Source organism: Astatotilapia calliptera, chromosome 7, assembly GCF_964374335.1.
Source record: "Astatotilapia calliptera chromosome 7, fAstCal68.1, whole genome shotgun sequence".
Taxonomy (NCBI): Eukaryota; Metazoa; Chordata; class Actinopteri; order Cichliformes; family Cichlidae; genus Astatotilapia; species Astatotilapia calliptera.
The window spans coordinates 41,798,054-41,818,999 of NC_137428.1; the positions used below are offsets into that span (position 1 = coordinate 41,798,054).

Genomic DNA, 20,946 nt, shown 5'->3' on the forward strand with positions numbered 1-20,946 from the left:
GGGTAAATTTCCTAATTTCATAAGGTTGCCGACCTATTGCATGCAATGGCGGCGCCATCTTACCCTCCGACCATACATACATTACACAAAAAATCACATGGGGAAGACAGGTCAGAGAGGTATAACAATGGAAAATGCACCACATGAGGAAAGATAAGGAGAAAAAATAACTCCCCCCAGACTGAGCTCCAACAGGGAGATCAGTTTGAGAACAGAAAAAAACACCTCTGCACATAACACATGAAAAAAATACACCAAAGAAACACATGAGAAGCAACAGGGGTGGGTAAAGGGTGAGACAGTCGATTTAGACAGTGCATCCGGGCCTGCGTGCGCTGGTCTCCTTGATCCACCGTCAGCATCGGAAAGGAATAAGCGTGGAAGGCGTTTGGAAAGGGAGGGGGGATGAACAGTCTTCCACCCAACCCAGGTGGCCTTGCATGGAATGGGGGGAACAGTCTAAACACAGTCGTCATCAGGGTGTTTTTTTGATCGGCTCCAGCCTTGCAACCGCAGCTGGCGCCGACAGGGTCTCCACGTGAAGTGATGGTGCTTTTTACTTTAGTGCGAACAACTCATATGAATTTCAAAGCTGTAATAATAATAAATCCAAACTAAGAGGGATGTTTCCCACTGGAGCTGCTGAGTGTGGGCCTAAAGCCTGTATACAGAAGATGAACTGACCTCCCCTGACCCACTCTCCCTAATGTCCAGCAGGAAGCAACTCCTCTGAAATTAATGAGGTAATGAGAGTCCTGCTCAGCTAACCTATGACCTCAGTAAGCTGTTTCTGGACTCAGTTGCTGATTAAAGCCTGAAAAAAACAGGAAGTTTCTTTTGAAAGCAGATCCCACCTGTGTCAGAGATGAACAGGAAGTGCGGGTAGGATTTGGGGTGGGGCAACCTGTGACTTACAGGTTTGGTCTGTAGCCATTCGTATACCTGTTTCCTGTGCTTCAACACACTGCAGCACGTCCACGCACAGAGCCCGGCCACTGCTCTGTCTCTGTTTTATTTACTCAGTCACAAATACAGACTAAAAGTTAGTTTTGCAGCTGTTTACATTCATCTTGGACTGCAACTAGCCACCATCATACTCTGAGTTTGACAGGGTGTTGCACTGTGAACTCTGGGTCCAAACTGGAAATGTGCAATAATAACAATCTTAATAATTGTGAAACTTTAAAGACGTGAGCTTGTGTTCAGCACTCCGTTCATATATGATCTCATGATGTTCAGCTTCGTCTTTCATAACTCTGACTCCGGGTCATCGTGTGTGTGTGTGTGTGGGGGGGGGGGGGGGGGGGGGATCACGCGCCTCAGTGAATGAACTCTTTCAAGGTGCAGACAGATGAAGCCGAGAGGTGGCGCCAGAGTGCCGCCGGACTGAAGCCATATAAGCCCAGGAGAAGAAGAATCATCATCACCACAATGTCTTCCGCGGAGTCTGCGAGTCTGGGCCGAGCGTTGTGCATCATCACCGGGGCCTCCAGGGGCTTCGGCCGGGCAGTGTCCCGGGAGCTGTCACGGCTGGTGACGCCGGGCTCCGGACTCGTGCTGGCGGCTCGCTCCGGTGAGGACCTCCATGATGTGCAGGCAGAGCTGGCCGCCTCAGAGGCGGGCCGAGCCGGGCTCAGGGTGGAGAGCGTAGTGGCTGACGTGGGTCGGACGGAGGGGCTAGAGGCAATTATCAGAGCCGCGAAAGACGCGCTTATCGAGCAGATGGATCACGTGATGCTGGTCAACAACGCAGGTGAGGACGGGCTGCGTGGAGTCACGTGTGTTTAGTGTGTGTTTGGCAGAAAGTCATCATCATTATTATTATTATTATTATTATTATTATTACACGGCTGTGCTGCTAAGTGATGTCTGAAGAGGAGGCACCTGTAACGCCCTCACTTCGTCCAATCAGATGCGCAGCCTGTCTCGCTGCCTGTGGTAAATTAGCTCAGTGACTTGGAAGAAAAACAAAATCAGTTTTGTAAATTAAATGTTTGTTTTTGGAAGTGAAGTTATGTGGTCTGCGGTAGGGCTGTGCAGAGAGGTTTAAAGGGGCACATTGAACCAGGCTGCATAACAACAACACACATTCATCAAGAATCTAATATGGGCAACAAGGCAAAGCAAACGTAGCCGATGCTTTACCTGATGGGTACAATGTTGCTGTTGAGAGGTTGCTGCTGATAGTGCTGGAGGGCAGGGCTGTGTTGATCTGAGACTGTAGACATTAAAAAGTCCATAGGAGAGATGGTAGCTGATTAAACAAGTGTCATGAGATAATAACAAATGCAAAGATTGGTGACAGCGCTTGGAACCATAAGGCAACAAAAACTGTGAGAAATAATTTAGGCTCTGCCTGTGATTCACTCTTTGCTTCTCTTCTTCCTTCCATCCCATCATTTCATATATCACTCTCCACTTGCTATGTGAGAACAAGGCACAACTTGCTATTGCAATAAACTATAATCTAATTATCCACACCTAACAACTCTTGCACTTAATCTATAATAAAATGATGACAGAAAAATGTTATAGCCCTGCCTTTAGTAGCCTCACACAGCTCCTACTGTTTCCTCCTCATGTCCTTACCAGGCATGTCTGGACAATGTTATATCATGAGTAATTTTTTTTTTTAATCCATCTAAATAAAACACACACATGCACGCACACACAGGGACATTTTAGACCTTCTTCAGAATACTGTATATACTATGGGCATCATGGTGCTGATCCAGAATCTTTTTTTATTATTATTTATTACTAGAGCTACAATAATAAAGCAATGAGGAGAGGGAAGTAATAAATATGAAATAATGTATTGATGATGATTCCATTTGTTTCACTATCCACTCTGTGCAGGGGCAAAGCTTATTACATTTTTAAACTGTAGAGATACAATCATTTTACTGCTGTAAAATCCAAATTTTGTCTTATCTAGAATATAAATCTTATATAATCTGCTTCTTAATGTATGTTCTTTAAAATACAGCGTGTGTTTTTTAATATATTATAATTATAATAATTATTATGTGGACTAGGGCTGCCACGATTAGTCGACTAGTCACGATTATGTCTACTATCAAAATTGTCGACGACTGATTTAATAGTCGACGCGTCGTTTGAAGCTTTGTAAGATCACAAAAGACGCAGGAATAAGTAGCAGGATTTAAGAGTGTAATAACGGATTGAAACAGAAGATGGCAGCACTGCATGTACAAGGATGCCAGCTGCCGTTAAACCCCGAAGAAGTAGCTCTGTCCCAGAATTCATAGCGCGGCCCAGCTCAGTTTCCAACAATGGCAGCAGCTAGTTAGTTTTAATATTACTCTTATTATTCTTTCTGGGTCACAAAATAAACGTTTAACATATTTTCAGGCGAGAATGTAGCTGTGTAAACCTGAAATATCTGCTCAGTTTATCAAGACACCACATATTTTCAAAAGCGCTCCGACGTTTTCGGAGACGTCTGTTACCCACTAGCTCGATAGCTAGCCGGGGGCAAGGCTCACTAGAGCCGTGAGAACACCGGACTCCCGGCAAATCGTTTTCAAACCCACCGCCGTCTTTCGCTACTCAGGTTAAACATATGAGTCACTTAGATAACTTAAAAATGTTATTGTTTGGCTTTTTTTTTTTGCTTTTTTTTTAGTATTTTATTTGTTCCTGAGTAAATCGGTTTGGCTGAGATTAAAGTTATAGTTTTTACACAGCTGAATAAACGTCAAGCAGACAGCTGATTATCAGAAGTGTGAGATGCTGGAGAATCTACTCCGGTGTCCTGTTATATTTTAGATAGCAAGGAGTTTATTAAACTTCACTGAAACAAACTATCATCTTGTCTTTATTTTTAGTTAGCACATACCTTAAACACTTAAAGCTGTAAGCGAATGATAGTTATATATGAGCAGATGCTGCTGGTGCAATAAGCTGTACGTTTTACGTCCAATGGATGATGATCTGATTAATCGACTAATCGCAAAAATAATCGGTGACTAGTCGACTATCAAAATAATCGTTTGTGGCAGCCCTAATGTGGACATGCATATTAGATCGTTTTTTAGTGAAATATAATCCCTCCAGAAAGGCAGGAAAAGCCCTGTAACTTACTTTAAAACTAAATATGTTCCCTAAAACAGTGACAGAGCTACAGACCCATGACAGCCTTACACAGGTAGCCAGCAGCTATGACCAGCACTACTTGTGCAGTTAATAAAAGGACAGGTAATGTTTGTCGCGCTGTTGCACACACAGCACGCTCGTTTGTTTCAGTTCGTCAGTTGCAACAAGACAGCTTACCAACGTGTACGTAATAAGCTAATACTCCTGTGTGCTACACACTACAGTGTGCGCTGTACACCTACTTACTGGTTTTGTCGCATCAGTCTGTGTCTCTGAGTTAACTTGTGTTTCTCCTACAGCTCCGGACCGGAAAAAATGCGCGTGCTCTTTGTGAGCTCGTTCCCGGCTCGTAACCAGCGCGTTCTGCCGTCAAGGGCGATCATTGGTTAAATGTGATCATGTGACTGATGCAAGCCAGATCCTTTTATTTAGCAAAACTGTGATTAATAGTTAAATATTATTGTTGAGGGGCACAGACAGGACTCCGCACGCACACACACATTAAAAAATAATAATAATTAATTTTTTTTTTAAAAAGTTGCCTCAACAAAAGGGCACTTTGGGCACCCATCAGGAAAGGGGCGGGTGCTCAAGCCCCTCTAGCCCCCCCCCCCCCTCTGCACGTGCCTGGTCTGCGGTTTAGATGACGTGACCGACACGTTTGTATCAGTTTGTAGTTAATATTTCATGAATGCCTTAAATGTGAGGGAATGGAATTCAAACCTCCAGTGAGGAGGCAAATTCAGGGAGGAGGACTGTAGCTGTGTCCCGAAACGTCGGCTGCATCCTTCGGAGGACCCGGCCTTCGTGTGTGTGTGTGTGTGTGTGTGTGTGTGTGTGTGTGTGTGTGTGTAAATGCATACATACACATTTATACACACATCTACATAATAATAATATAAAAAGATGAATAACCAATACAAAAATAAATAAATAACAATAAAAAAGAATGGAAAAACAAGGAACAGAAATAAAGGAGACAAGGGGGATCATAAAATCTCTAAAAGTGAGGTTCCATAAACAAGACGCATAACTTAAATAAGGGGCTAAGAAAAATCAAACTCTTCTAAAAATCTATGCAGTTTGATTGCTTGGGGCTTATTTATTAGCTTAAGAGATTTACGGAACAGGGAGAGTTCGTTTTTAAGAGCAGGCCATGAAGGGGGGGATTTAGCATATCGGCATTTATGAATGTAATACTTAGTTATAATAATGAGATTGTTAACTAAAAACTCACTATTTTTGTCCTTAAGGATTACTCCAATTTGAATATTTTGAAAAGACCAAAAATCAATATTTAGGACATGGAGAGATTTCCATAAATTCTGGATTGTCACCCATCCATAGAACATGTGCTCTGTTGTTTCCAAAGTTGTTTTACAAATATAACAGTTGTCTAACACAAATTTAAATCTGTCTCTCATAAATTCATTGGAGGGGTAAATATTTTTTGTAGTTCTAAAATGGACTTCTTTAAATTTGGGGGAATTGGAAATTTTAAATATTTGGTTCTGATCAACGAGATCTCAGATTTGTTATAATCTAAATTGATTATTGCATGTTTCATTAACCAAGTCAAGTCCATCTAGTTTAATTTTATGTAAATTTGGAGTCTGTATAGGGCTTTGGAGCGTGATGTCACGGGGGTGGGCGTGGAAAGGATTTTAGCCCGATTCACCATTTTGGGGGTCTAAGCTAGAAGCGATAGCATAGCCATGGTTCGTACTTGCTGTGTGCTCGGCTGCAATGTTCGATCTTACGACCGGCACGGGAATAAGGTTGGATTGTCTTTTTATGCTTTCCCAACCTGGAAGCAACATGAAGGAGCTCATGTATCGGATGTTACCAAACGAAGGCGTCTAGCCTGGATAGCAGCCGTGAGACGAGTTGATATCAAGTTCTGTTACGTCTCCAGATATCAGCTGGTGTGCTCACGACATTTTCATTCCGGTAAGTTCTAAATATGTTCTTATCACACTTCAAAGCTGAATAATATTACCGTTGGTGGTCTCGGAAGTTATAGAAATTGCGATCAAACATCGAATGGAGTGACTTTGCAGACATATGTGCTATGTAACGATTCGCTAATTGTTTCGCACAACTGTAGGGAAGCCTGCCTATGAAATGGATCAAACAAATCCAGACTGGGTACCAACGCTACACATGGGGCACTCCGAAACCCGAACATCACATTCAGACCGTCACAGGAGGCGAACACAACGTCAACAAAATAAAGTACTATTTGGAGGTAAACGACAACCGCACCCCCAGCCACAGTCTCTTATTTTAAAAGTTGATCTTAGTCAATTAACACAAACATTTTTGAGTATTCATACGGCCTTAATGTATAAACCATTTAAAACTTCCCTTGTGTATTTGCACTCTTTTTATTGGAACAGGCTTTGACAATGGAGCAGCAGAGTGTGAAGGTGAAGCCTCAGCAGAAGTTACCACAGAAGAGCAGCCAGAGATGGACACCACAGAAGAGCAACACCATAACAACCTTGTTATTTTGGCTGAGGGCCAAATTTGTGCTGGACAAGTAGAAGCAGAGGTAACGGGTGCAGATGCAGAAAACATTGATATCAGAGAGAAACAGACAGAAGATCAACAACTGACAAATGATTGTGTGCGCTGTGTACAGAGCAGAGCAGAAATAAACCGGCTGCTGGAGGAGAACAGAAAGCTTAAATCAAAGTTGGACAAGACAGAGCTGAATGAAAACTTTTTAAAGGGTGACACGGAAAAAGTGAAATATTACACCGGTTTTACTTGTTTTGCTATTTTTATGTCCGTGCTCGAGAATGTAAAAGTTTTCCTACCAGCATCAAAGAAACTGTCACATTTCCAAATGCTTTTACTCACACTTATGCGACTTAGACTTGATCTTCCTGTTCAGCATCTTAGTTATCTATTCAATGTCTCCCACAAAACTCTTTCTTCTGTCTTTTCTGATACAATTGACGTGTTGTATGCCCGCTTTGGAATACTTGTACACTGGCCAGAGAGGCACTGTTTGCAAGCAACAATGCCACCACAATTTACGGACACTTTTGGAAATCGTGTAGCCATCATTGTAGACTGTTTTGAAATTCGTACAGAACGACCATCTAATTTAAAGGCTTGTGCTCAAACGTACTCACACTACAAGGGTACACACACCATGAAATATCTGATCGGGATTACTCCACAAGGTGCAATTTCATTCATTTCTAAGGGGTGGGGGGGCCGTGCATCAGATAAACACATCACAAAGCAATGTGGCATACTTAACAAGCTGTTACCAGGGGATGTAGTTTTGGCTGACAGAGGCTTTGACATCAGAGATGCGGTGGGAATGATGTGTGCGGAGGTAAAGATCCCAGCATTTACAAGGGGCTTCTGTCAACTAGATGCCAAGGACATAGAAAATACACGAGCCATTGCACACCTAAGAATCCATGTTGAACGAGTAATTGGCAGTTTGCGCAACAAATTCAAAATGCTACATACTACCATGCCCATCCGTTCTCTTCTTCCATGTGAGGGTGAAGACGTTACATTCCTTGATAAAATTGTGAGGGTGTGTTGTGTTTTGGTTAACATGTGCCCCAGTGTGGTAGTGAAACCAGGCACAATTGAGACTTGTACTTGTTAATTAATAATTGTTTAAAAAAGGAAAACCTTTTTAGTTTTTTGTATGTGTGACTGTATGAACACATTGACATTGCGTTATGTAACCATTTCTGTACCTGTATACTATAAGCGAAAGTTTATCATCACTTTGAACTCTTTGTTTCACTAAAATTACGTTATAATAAAAGCAAGATAACAAATAACTGCTTTGCACTCTTTATTTCACACTTTGACAATTGGTACATGGTAAGTGCTGCACGTTTGAAATCAAGTTATACATATTTCAATGCACTTCTGACAAAAAACTAGACACCAGAAGAAAAAACGTTGTGACCACTCGGGGCTGCATTTCGCTTAGAGAAATGTTTTCCTACAAGTTCAGGAAGGCACACCTTCTGAAAGAACTCCTGAGCTTTCTTTAAATGTGATTCCCAGAAGTGCACATCTGGGAAGATGCGTAAAATTGCCATGTCTTTTTGTGTCCATACCACGAGGTCACAGTGCTTTGCGTTGGCCACAAAGACCTGTGTTTGCACTTGTGAGTAGAAGCGATGTGTCTTCTTCAAGTTAAGTCCTTTTGCTGTCAACTCGAGGCAGAAGTCTTTGTCATGTGCATTCAACGCTTGCTGAATGCTGTCACATCGATATTTAAATGGACATTTAATTTCTAGGCACCCCTTCCCACAGCATTCACACGTGGTTAGTCCATCAGGAGATGCTCCTACTTCAGGAAAAGCCATGTTAACAAGAAAACCACACATACGGACCTGTAGGTTTTTGTGACATGCTGACATTGTCTGGGTGTAGGCATGTCGAGCATCCTGTTCATGCTCCAGTCCCCAAGTTGTTTGCACATTACAGACAGAGTTAACAGGGTAGCAAACACGATTAACCACAGTAATGGCGGGTTTTTCTACAGTGGTGGCAAACACAGCGTGCATCATTGAAGCTGTGATCCTCCCAGCACGCCAAGCATACCATTCTGGGCTCTTGTGTTGCAGTCTTGTGCGTACCTCAATAGCTTCTGCCTGTTCTTCAGTAACTTTTGCTGTGTTTATGTACTTTACGCAGTGCAGTTGTAGCTCGGTAAGGCCAAGGGACTGTGCACCTGTGCTGTGCAAACACGCCAGAGACAGTGGTAATGTGGATGACTGTACAGTGTGTGATGTGTAGTATTTCTCCAATCCAGACAAACACACTGCTTTATTGTGTTTTTGAAGTGTGTCTAACACTGGTGACAACTCCTCAAACGTAGCAGAGGGAATCTTTCTTTTTGAACGACGGCTTCTTCTGCCTTTCACCACAGACGGTCCGTTTATATTTTCATCAAGAGTCTTTTTTTGTGCTGCTGAAGATGTAAAGTCAATGTTATGGCCAACCTCTGGCTGTATCTTGGTTGTGTTCCCCGGCAAAACCCAGTAAGCTGGTTCATCTGTGACTGTCTTTGTGCCACGTATCCTCACTGTTGCCTCCACTTTAAACAGAAGTGCAGCGACATGGGTGCAGGTCTCAGCAACTCCGGCCATACAGGTGCAGTGTGCAGTTTCAACCTTCCCTGTGGTGCTTACAATTACCCATGGTCGTAATGCAGGTTCATTCAATCTTTGGGAGTGCAGTACCTGTAACATGCAAGGACAAGGTTGATGTAAAGACAATAAATGAAATGAGACAGGGAGGACACTGATTGGCGTTAATAATTTGCCCGATTATCAATGTGTTAATTTGCATCTACTATACAATTATGGGCACATAATATGATAACGATATTTTAGCAGTTCAATGATAGAGGTATAACATTAATTATGGTGGGGGGTGGAAAATGGCTATGTCACTCGATGCACTCCAGCTGACTTACCTTGGTATGAATGACGACGTACTCAGATTTTGGCGGCTTGAAAATAGCCAAATCTTGCACCCAGCCATTTGTTAATTGGATATGCGCCTCCAGTGACTTGTAATTACGAAACTGGTTCGCAGTGTAAGCACTTACTCCACAAACAAGATAGGTGAAGATATCGGGGTAGGACAGTGGCGGTAAGTCGTCTGGGTCTTTACTCCACTGCCGTATGTCGTATGGGTCCAGATTTGCGATGCACTCTATTTTTTTCAAATACCGCTGCTTCGCCTCTGGACGCAATCGATCTCTATACCATCCGTTTTCTTTCGAGCTGCTTTTAAGCATGTTTCTTGTCGTAGTCGCCGTTCCAATACAGTGTGTTTGTTTGGATCGTAGACCCCCAAAATGGAGCTGCGCTCCCACAATGCATTGCGGCGTGACGTCAACTCCAAAGCCCTATATTTGAAAAATTGTTCTTTATCGTATTTACAAGGACTATTGGGATATTCTGTGAAACCTTTTTATAGAACTCGAACGAGCAACTCATGTCATATTTCTCATTAAGCCTGTTTAATTCAAGTATATGTCCATTTCCATCCATTATGTGTCACAGACCAAATTTATTTTGTCATCCATTCTTCCACAAACATAGATTTCCCCCGATTCAATATCACCCTATTATTCCACAATGTAACGTTGTGGGGACTAAAGTTATTTTTAAACATTAATTTCCAATTTAACAAAACTTGTTGATGAAATTTGGAAAGTTTTATGGGTAGTTTAGAAATTTCAAAATCACATCCTAAAAGGAATTGGATCCCCCCAACTTTGTTGAAAATAAGAGATGGTATCAAGAACCAGATCTCATTATTATTTTTTAAGAAAGATCGGAGCCAATTAATCTTTAAAATGCCATTCATTATTTCAAAATTGATTGCTTTTAAACCCCCTCTTCATAGTCTTTTATCAAGTCCCTGTTATGATTACTGGATGCTAAAGGGTGGAATGTTGGGGGGATTCTGTAAGTTTTTGCTTCTTCCTAATCACTTTTTTTTGAACATGTTGTTATTGATTTTGTTAAATAATCCAAATGAATTTTAATGTTTCTGCTTCCTGATGTTTTAATGCATGAACTCTTTAAACCTCTGTGATTCATGCTGGTTTCACCTCTGACCTTCATTACCTCACCTCCTCCAGCCTCTCTGGGTGACGTGTCACGCTTCGCTGTGAGTTTCAGCGACCTCGCCGAGGTGGACTCGTACCTGTCGCTGAACGTGAGCTCCGCCTGGTGCCTCACCGCCCGGGTGCTGCAGGCATTCCCGCAGCGCCCAGGTCTGAGGCGCACCGTGGTGAACATCAGCTCACTCTGCGCCATCAAGCCTTTCCCATCCTGGGCACTCTACTGCACTGGGAAGGCTGCCCGGGACATGATGTTCCAGGTGCTGGCACTGGAGGAGCCGGACGTCCGGGTGCTCAGCTATTCACCAGGTGAGGCAGGGGGCGTGGCCTGCTGAGCTGGTTCGGTTTTCCATGAAAAGACAAGAAGCTCACTGAAGGCAAAATACTTCAGATGTGAGTATGGAGGGCTGAAAGGGTCAAAATTCAAATCAAACTGAAGGATGTGAGGACACAGATTACGAATGTGGGTTTAATAAAATACTTCCATGGCTTTTAGCTGAATAGTAAAAAAAAAATTTAAAAAAAATAAAATTCAGACTGTAAACAAAATAAAATGAATTCATTGTGAAAAAGGACAAAATTAAAATTTTAAAATAAGTTTTAAATGTTTTTAAATGTGGTTTTTTTTTTTGGGGGGGGGGGGGGTTTTGAAAGCGGTTTAGTTTTGACCTCTCTGGCCTGCCATACCAGACCGAGCTGAAGAAATCTGTCATAATGATTCATTAGCCATGCTGAGCAGTAGCAGGCTTCATGCTGTCCATGTCATCACTTCTTGTTTTGTGACCACTCCAGGACCGCTGGATACGGCCATGCAGGTGGATGCTCGCTCCAGGTCAGCTGACCCCAGCATCAGGAAGTTCTTTAGTGACCAGTTCGCCGAAGGCAAGCTGCTGAGCTGTGAGGCGTCCTGCGCCAAGCTGATGAAGCTGCTTCTGGAGGACAGCTACACCTCCGGTGCTCACGTCGATGTCTACGACCTGTAGACTCGGAGCAGGTAGCACAGGTGCGTCCCGCTGTTCTGGTTCACTATAACCTGAGGTCAGAAAGAGCTTCAGTAAAACAGTGAAAAGTTCAGGGAAGAAAATAAACAGGAAGAAGATAAAGCTTCTACAAAATTAAAATGTTGGGCTGAATAAACACTGTCACGTTGCCCACGTGCTGGCTGCGTGTGTGGTTTCTGAGCAAAATGTTCATGTTTTTTTAGTTGTTGTTGTTGTTGTTGGGTTTTTTTTCCTTGATTTTTTTTTTCTTTTTCTTTTAGCCCACAGTTTCCTGATGACATCGGCGCAGACCCTAACGTAAGCTCGGGTCGACCCATACACATTCCACAGACTGTATAAAAAGATGGCAACAGCATGACCTCAGCAGAGGGCGCTGATATCTCATGCTGGTTCCCTGTGATGATCTCATCACATCTTGATTCCCGTGCTGTGTTGAAGCCGTTTTCAGGTGCCTTACTTGTTAAAGAGCTTTAAGTGGATCCGTTTGGTGTTCGTGCTGCTTGGTGCATCTGACATGTAACTTCTTTTGTGATGAGTTCACTTTTGTAAACTTGATATTGGTCAAGTTAGAAATAAATCTGAGAGTAGCTGTGTGGTCAGTTTGTGTGTTGTTGTTTTTTTGTTTGTTTGTTTGTTTGTTTGTTTTCTTCCATAAATTACAAACTCTTTATTCAGACAGCATCACACAAACAGGAAGTGATCAAATCCTGAGGTTAACAGCAGAGATGCAGCCCTTGACCCCACTCACCTTCACGCTCAACTACAGCAGGTGAGTGCAGGTACTTTTAACACGACCGAGAACAGGAATGGCTACAGCTCAGGTGTTCTCCACCTCCTCGTTGTCATTACAGGACGAAAAAGTCGTCTTGATATGGTAGCAAAGCTGGGCTTAAGTCTGACTAGGGTTTTTAGCTAGGAGCACTTCCTGTCACCTGTTCACAGCTGTGACTACTTTGTCTTCCCAGCAGAGTTATTCCACTTTGATCACTATATTCTCTGCTCCAAACTAACCTTTGACCTCAGTGTGACTGCAAAGCATGACTGTCAGCTGACTGATGTCCTGTGTGCGACCCACACACAGTGTGTGCGTTGGTCGGGTCACACAGGACTCTCCATAAAGAAACTAATAATGGAAAATTTCATTTTAAAATAAAAATACAAAATAACAATAAATAATTTAAAAATAATGAGCCATGTGTAAGCCTGAAACGATTTATCGAGTAATACAGTTTTACCCAGAAACACTGAGAACACCACAGCGGCAGTGGTGAGGACTCTGGCACAGTTTAATGTGGAGGCAAAGTCTGTTTACACACCAAAGAGCAAAGAGGCGAAGTGAAAGATAACAGCAGCTGTTCCTGTGACCACCATTAAACCCTTTAGTGAGAGACCGCTGCAGGAGCGCCCGACCAATAAACTTTGACACAGTTTGTTTCACACAAAGACAAATCTGCTCCAGAAGTTTTATTGAAATCTGGAGATGAGCTGTGAACTTAGCCTGATGCATGTTTAAATCATAGAGCCATCATATTTTAAATGGAAGCGAACAAGGGTGAGTCTAAAGGAGGGTGTGGGGTGTACTAGACCAGATTAATTTGAAGGCTTTGTAACATTTTTCAGATTAAAAGTGGAAAAATATATAATATTGTATTGTTTTGAAAAACCTAAAAAATAAAAGCTTTTTTCACAAGACAATAAAAATTAATGTGAGCTAGTAAAACTGTGAGCTACTGACCGGAAGGATTTTAGGTTAAACACTGAATTATTCATGTCTACACCATCACAACAGAAACTTGCCTCCTATTAACATAAGAAAGCCTTCCAAGAAGAGAAAAGGTACATTTTAATGGCCTAGTTAAGGTTGTGTATATATCTTATATATTTTGCATTTAAGTCGATGTTTAATTAAATTAAATTGTAATCTGAAACAGATTAAAATTAAAACAATTTTTCATAGATATTGTTTACAGTTAAACTTTAAAACATTGCCGTTTTTAAAATAGAAAAGAGCAGTTCATTCTGTTTTTTTCTCTTAATGTTTATTATTCCTCATTAAGAAGACAAAAGTGTTCCTTGTCCAATTACTTCATTACCAAAATAATCGATAGCTGCAGATCTCCAACATCACAAAGTCTCTCTGATGCCTTCTCCGAGGGCAAACCGCTGACTAGGCTGCTCCTGAACATCTGCCCAGGTGAACATCTGGATCTCACTGACTCAGTGTGGGTTCTTCCACATGTTCACCTTCAAACCTACAAACAGACGCAGCATAAAAACCTGATTAAACGTACTCGGCTAATGACAGCTGCTCACTGGCTTCCCCTGCTGTTCTGAGTTAGACTGTAATTCTTCTCAACACGTTTACCCCGAGCAGCAACTTTAACTTTACACGCGCGCACACATACACAGATGCGTTTGTCACGTCATGGTGGGGCTTGGGGGTTTACTGATTATTGATTATTATCTGCAGCAGCAGGACACCTCAATCATCATCAACCAGGCATGACAGTTTCTCCACTGATGGCGCCGATCACCGTCTGCAGGAATCGCCAGACGACCCTCAAACAACATTTCCTCCAATGGCGGAGGAAACGTTGTTTGTCATCGGGACAGAAAACAGCTGACTATCCACCTAGCCGCAGAAACCTGAAAGTAGACGTGACATTAGGGCTGCACGATTTTGCATAAAATGAGAATCACGATTTTTTTGGCTTAGAATTGAGATCACGATTCTCTCACGATTTTCTTTTCCAGTATAAATATTTATTGTATACAGTATAAATTCCAGTATAATAATTCCAGTATACAGTATAAATTCCAGTATAAATATTTCCAGTATAAATATTTATTGCACTTATTAGCTGCACATCAACTTCGTAACAGTTGAGACTGAACATAAAAACAATAAATAAACATAAAAACAACAAATGTCTCAGGTTTTGTTGTTGCCGCAAAATGTTGTACTGCTTGAAATTCCGTCTCCGTTGCTGGACGCTGCGTGTATAGAGCAGGTAGTGCAACAATAGAAAAATAGTTGCGGGACGGCACTGTGTAGCGTTTCTCTAGGGTGTTGATCATTTTCCTAAATCCCTCGTTTTGCACAGTGTTGATGGGAGCCATATCTTTGGTCAGGTGATAAGTGATAGCCTCCGTAATTTCTTTGTGCCTGCGGGAGTTCGACGTGTATAGGGAAGCGCTGTATAAGGTTCCCGTTATTGATGTTTGGGTGGTTGACCGGGACGGATTTTCTCCTGTCACTTTCTCGTCATCCCTGACGTGCTCAACGTTGTTTTTTCCCTGCTAATTTTAGCATCACACGGCACAGCTTCTGTATCACGTGGTATAAGGCTCCGCCCTTGTCATTTGTTGAGCAGGAAGAGTGAGCGCTTGTTTTCATGCAGATTACGTCCCGGATCAAAATGCGGTACAATCGTCGTTGTCGTCTTTTTTTTTCTTTTTTTTTTTAAAATCGTTGTCATTTGGAAATGAGATCGCACATAAGTATGAATCGACATCGCGATTTTCTAACGATTAATCGTGCAGCCCTACGTGACATCATCCCACCTTCCACCCACAGAGTGACCTACAGGGATTAAAGGGTTGGGTACCCTGTGTGGACGTGAACTTCCAGAATACATGTGATGCAGACCAGGGGCGGAGCGTGGGGGTGGCTTACTGGGCTTAAGCCCGGGTTGTTTTGTCAGAAGCCCGGGGTCTTTTGGGGTGTAATTTTTTCATAGTTAGATGCCTGGCTGACAACTATATAAAACAAAAAGTACACACAATATTCGAAGCACATAGTGCACACTGTGGGAATTTACGACTGTGCGTGAATCCCCCCTGATATTGGTATGATCCAAGCTCAGGCACTAAGCGACTGAGCGAGGGGGCGGGGCAGCTGCTGCCTGTGAGTGCACTGTTTGAGAAACGGAGCCAGCCATACTAGGAGAGCTTAAGTTTGACCAGTTACCAAAGCAAATCATTCGTACCGTACAGATAATGTAAATATGACGGTGAATCACGAAAGATTGATGTCAAACTGATCACTTGACCAATATTACGTTACTTGCTCTTCAAGCGAATCAACAAATGGCGAAATGAAAAGCCGAACAAATGCTGTTTCTTTAGAGAGTCTTAGCTTACGTGTGTTTATTTCATATTTTCAGTTCTTACCCTCCCCGACTAAATCGGTTTCAGTAATGCACTGAAATATAAGAATGGACATTAGAGGCTTCTTTCAAAGAAAAAACTCAGGTAAATGTTATTTTATATATTATGCTTTGTATGTTGTTCAGTATATTTCTATGCAAAACAAGAGGGATTTCAGTACACAGCAGGATATTCACATTTGTAACCAGATATTTACACTTTAGGGAGAAAACATAAAACATTTTTACTGTACAACATCAATTTAGAGTAAACTTTTGTTTTAGATAAATATTGAAATGTCTTTTGAATTAGTTAAATGTCAGAATAAAGAGAGACAGAGCTGTCTATTTTTTTTATCACTTTCATCAGATTTAGGAGTACATGTACACTAAGTTTATTGTTAATTAATAAGAAAACTCCAGACGATTCCATTCTGAGCCGAAGAAGCTTCTGATAGGTTAGCAGAGTCCATGTGAGTAAACTGGTGGCACACCTGTGGATGCATATAAGGCAAAACACAGAGGCTGTTCCTGTGACATGGGAAAATTAAGAGATATCAACCAAAACACCAGGAAAAGAATTGTGGAGCTCCATAAGTGTGGCTCACTTTTGAATACAATTTGGTGCCATTTGCAATTAAGAAATACAGACAGTTTCTCTCTTTACTCTTAAAGTTAACAAATATGTTTTTTATATTTATCTAAAAAAATAAACATTTAGTCTGATTTGATGTTACAATTAAAAAAGTGTTTTGATCTGAAGAGTAAATATCTGGTTTCAACTGTATATTTGATGATTGTCAGCACAAAGAGGGAAAGAGAGGGAACAAGAGCAGGTGAGACACATGTTAGTCAAATGGTCGTTTACCAAAAGTATCACCGTATCATAGGTCCTCATGTATCTGGTACCTAGTGTTTCTTTTTAGGTTTGTTATTTTTCAAATTCTATATTTATTAAGTTATGCAGGCTTGTTTGCACAACAAGGCTAAATAATTATATAAACTTTTCTCAATCTAAATAGTGGACTTTGTAGAATTAAAAAAATAAGTGTAGTGCAGGTCTATGATGATTTTTAGTGCTACTATCATCTAGTTCTGATTCTGGTTCTGTCTTGGTTAAGTCCTAAGTAGTCCTGGACCCTATTTCAGGAAGCCGGTTTAGTGCAAACTCTGAGTAAGTATACCCTGAGTTAATGAAAACTCTGGGTTTTCGGTTTCACAAAGCGAGTTTAGATTAATTCTGAGTGAGTTACTATGACGACACACTCCGTGAAGCTAACCTGCCCCCTAGCAGGTTTACTTCAACTAACCCTGACGTTCTCCGCCTCTTTGTCAGAAACCTGACTGTAGGAAGTGTCAGACATGGCGTGCTCCTTCCTTGAAGAGCCAGTACATGTTGAAGCCCAAATTCTCCGCAGAGCTCTCCGCCGGGAGAGAGTGATTAGAGCGCGTTTGGACATTTTATCATTTCCTGATGATTTCCTGTGTGAACGTTACCGTTTTTCAGCACAATCTATAATTTATTTGAATAACATCCTCAGGCCTAATATTGCTCATGTGACACATCGCGGACATCCTCTCAGTCCTGTACATATTATTTGTATTGCACTTCGGTTTTTTGCAAACGGGAGCTTTCTGTATAATATTGGTGACGCTGAGCACGTTTCCAAGACTACCGTCTGTCGGGCAGTCAGGAATGTTACAGTTGCACTGAAACGTCTCCTGTACTGGTTTGTGGTGTTCCCCGGTCATAGACCCACAAGATTTATCAAAGAGGGATTCCACAAAATTGCAGGTATCAGGATGAACAAAACTTAATTCATGATGTGGTGATACTTGAACTACTACTTAAATTTTACATTTATTCTCACGGTTCCCAGGCGTGATTGGCTGTATAGATGGCACTCACATTCCAATCATTGCTCCTTCAGTAAATGAAGGAGACTATGTGAACAGGAAGTCTTTCCACAGCATTAATGTGCAGGTACATAGTTCCCTGTAGCATTTCAAACTAACAGATTATTTCATTATAGTAATGGATGCTAATTTGTGTTCTCTGCACTGTGAAGATCATATGTGATGCTGCCAACATTATCACAAATGTGGAAGCCAACTGCTCAGCCTCTGTGAGTGGTGGTGGTGGTGGTGGAGGACCTCCACCTGTTTTTCGGGCCTCCGCTTTTTTTCTGTTGGCTATAACGGGTCACATTTGAGCATACAGAGTAAGCAAATATGTACTTGTAATGTGCTCAGATAATTTCAATAAGTACTTACAGAGGGGAAATTAATGTAGCCTCTAACTGCAATTGATTTACATCGGACAAACAGACCAAGCACTATGGCTCATAATACAATTACACCTTACCTGTTTGGACTATATTTTTATATTTCATTTTTACTTGCTGCCAGGAACGTTTGGGGCCTGTTGGGTTGCACCTGCGCTCAAATCACATCACAAAATCAAATGTATGAAATAAAAAATGAAATAAAATATAATAAAATAACGTGTTAAATGAGTGGAAATCCCTAGATCAATGTTTAAATTAACACTCACGCATTGACTCTGTCGGCTATGTTTTGCCATGCATGCTCCCTTTCTTTTGCAGCTGAGGCTGTGTTACTTTTTTTTTTCCGCGGAATTTGCATGTTATCGGCATATGCTGCCATCAGAATTTCGGCCTCAAGCGCTGTAAAATACATTGACCGCGCCTTCTTTCCCTCCGTCTCCATGGTGACTCGCTTAATCTGTGCTCCACTAATCAGGGCTTTATGTATCCTCGTGCGCGCGCTTAACTTGGGGTTAAAGCAACTCCGCGTTGACTGAACTAATTGTTATCAGCCTTTCTGAAACCGAATATTCCGAGTTGGACAGTTCGGGGTTACTCAACCCTGAGTATCGTTTTTCACTCTGAGTTTTCTAAACCGGCTTCCTGAAATAGGGCCCAGATTTTGAACTGTTGTAGTCCTGTTTTAATTCCGGATCAGTTCTGGGTCTGGTTGAATTGGGGTTTAGTCCTCGTGTCTTGATACAGCCCCGACTTTGTTCTGCCTTGCTGCTTAATTAAAAAACTAGTTTAAGGTGTCCTGCACATGAGATATATATTTTTCCCTATATGAAGTCATTCTTTTTTGAACAAAACTCAAAACTGAGCCTATTAATCTTTCAGTCATTTCTAACCCCCCCACCCCCAAAAAAAAAAATCCCACATGCATACTACCCTTTAGGGCTAAGCCCCGGGTGTTTGGCTCCGCCTCTGATGCAGACTTCACAACAGAAGAAGTAGAAAAAGCAATGAAATGTTTATCTTTGGATAAATCATCTGTATTGATTGGTCTCACGAGTAATTTTTTTTTATTATCATTTTTGAAATCAACTCAAGGGTTTGTTTCTCCATCTCGTGAAGAAAATAGTGGAAACACAAACTCTTACAACTACCATGAAGCAGACGATATTTACACTTATGCCAACACCTGAAAAAAAACCCTGTTAGGGAGTTTTTGTTTTATTTGATTATGCTTCAAATGTTATGTTGGGCAGCACAGCAGCACGGTGGTTAGCACTGTTGCCGCACAGCAAGAAGGTCCTGAGTTCAATTCCACCATCAGGCCGGGGTCTTTCTGTGTGGAGTTTGCATGTTCTCCCCGTGTTTGCGTGGGTTCTCTCCGGGTACTCCGGCTTCCTCCCACCGTCCAAAGACATGCAGCTTGTGGGGATAGGTTAATTGGAAAATCCAAATTGTCACTAGGTGTGAATGTGCGAATGGTTGTTTGTCCCTGTGTGTTGGCCCTGTGACAGACTGGCGACCTGTCCAGGTTGTACCCTGCCTCTCGCCCTATGACAGCTGGGATAGGCTCCAGCGCCCCCCGCGACCCTGAAAAGGATAAGCGGAAGCGAATGGATGGATGGATGTTATGTTACACATATTTCACCAGACACAGTTTTCTGTAGAAACAGGAAGCTGACCCTGTGACACTGACATTTACCGCAAGAGACCAGTGCAGAAATACACATCCGCAGAAGTTGACTTGCATTATATTATTCTTAGAAATTGACACACACACACACACACACACACAGCTTACACGCAGACAGCATCAGGACCTGCGTAACAGGAAATGTGATTATATTTGCATATTGACGATGTAACCTATAAAAATAAACGAATATTGCAGTTCGTTGTGTCTCTCTGTCTGAGATTCACCCGTGCTGCACGTTATCAGTATCAAGTGTCTCAGTGTTGTTTATTCACCTGACTGTTTGTTAACTGTAAATCTCTGACAAACCCCAAAATTAATCAATATTCTCTATCCATTAACGCTTCTAAATAACAACTATAAAATTTTATGGTAAATGGCCTGCATTTGTATAGCGCTTTTCTAGTCCCTAAGGACCCCAAAGCGCTTCACACTACATTCAGTCATTCACCCATTCACACACACATTCACACACTGGCGATGGCAAGCTACATTGTAGCCACAGCTGCCCTGGGGCACACTGACAGAGGCGAGGCTGCCGGACACTGGCGCCACTGTGCCCTCTGACCACCACCAGTAGGCAAACACGGGGTTAGTATCTTGCCCAAGGATATTTGGCATGCAACCAGGAGGCAGCCTGGGATCGAACCACCGACCTTCTGATTAGTGGCTGACCTGCTCTGCCACCTGAGCTACAGCCACCCATGGCATGTTAAGTCATTTATGCAAATAGATTAAAAACTGGTATTACTAATATTAATTTGGAAACACAGTCTGGGTTTATTAGAGGTCACTCTGTCCATGATAATATCAGACTTGATCTTTTAGAACATAATGATTTAATAGAAGATGAAGGATTTATTTTATTTCTTGACTTTTTTAAAGCCTTCGACACCACTGAGCACTGATTTATGATCCATACCTCAAAAACTCTTGGATTTGGAGAAAAATTCATTAACTTTTTTAAACTAATTTATTAGGATGCAGACACTTCTATCCTTTACTCTTTGGCACATCCCTTAGATTTTCAGTCATGAACGGTATTAAACAAGGTTGGCCCATTTCCCCTCTG

At 41.9% G+C, this 20,946-nt stretch overlaps 1 protein-coding gene and 1 long non-coding RNA gene across 5 annotated transcripts; one reads left to right on the forward strand and one right to left on the reverse strand.

Moving 5' to 3' along the window:
- The first annotated feature begins 1,365 nt into the window (after window positions 1–1,365).
- On the forward strand, window positions 1,366–12,350 carry LOC113026315 (sepiapterin reductase). 3 transcript variants are annotated; one of them, XM_026174963.2, is made up of 4 exons: window positions 1,366–1,753; window positions 10,769–11,059; window positions 11,543–11,753; window positions 12,012–12,350. In XM_026174963.2, exons 1-3 carry the CDS (start codon window positions 1,432–1,434, stop codon window positions 11,731–11,733), a joined length of 804 nt encoding a protein of 267 aa, XP_026030748.1. In that variant the 5' UTR covers window positions 1,366–1,431; the 3' UTR covers window positions 11,734–11,753; window positions 12,012–12,350. The 3 variants fall into 3 exon arrangements, with proteins under 3 accessions (XP_026030748.1, XP_080159821.1, XP_080159820.1); XM_080303695.1 differs by lacking the exons at window positions 10,769–11,059; window positions 11,543–11,753; window positions 12,012–12,350 and adding exons at window positions 5,934–6,069; window positions 6,227–6,367; window positions 6,519–7,934 and having other exon boundaries at window positions 1,628–1,753; XM_080303694.1 differs by lacking the exons at window positions 10,769–11,059; window positions 11,543–11,753; window positions 12,012–12,350 and adding exons at window positions 5,934–6,367; window positions 6,519–7,934 and having other exon boundaries at window positions 1,628–1,753.
- On the reverse strand, window positions 7,939–14,127 carry LOC145429727 (uncharacterized). 2 transcript variants are annotated; one of them, XR_013910011.1, is made up of 2 exons: window positions 13,845–14,127; window positions 7,939–11,783 (listed from the first exon to the last, which is right to left on the reverse strand). It is a non-coding gene; the product is annotated as an uncharacterized LOC145429727 (long non-coding RNA). The 2 variants fall into 2 exon arrangements; XR_013910010.1 differs by lacking the exon at window positions 13,845–14,127 and adding an exon at window positions 12,500–12,614.
- Between the last annotated feature and the right edge of the window lie 6,819 nt (window positions 14,128–20,946).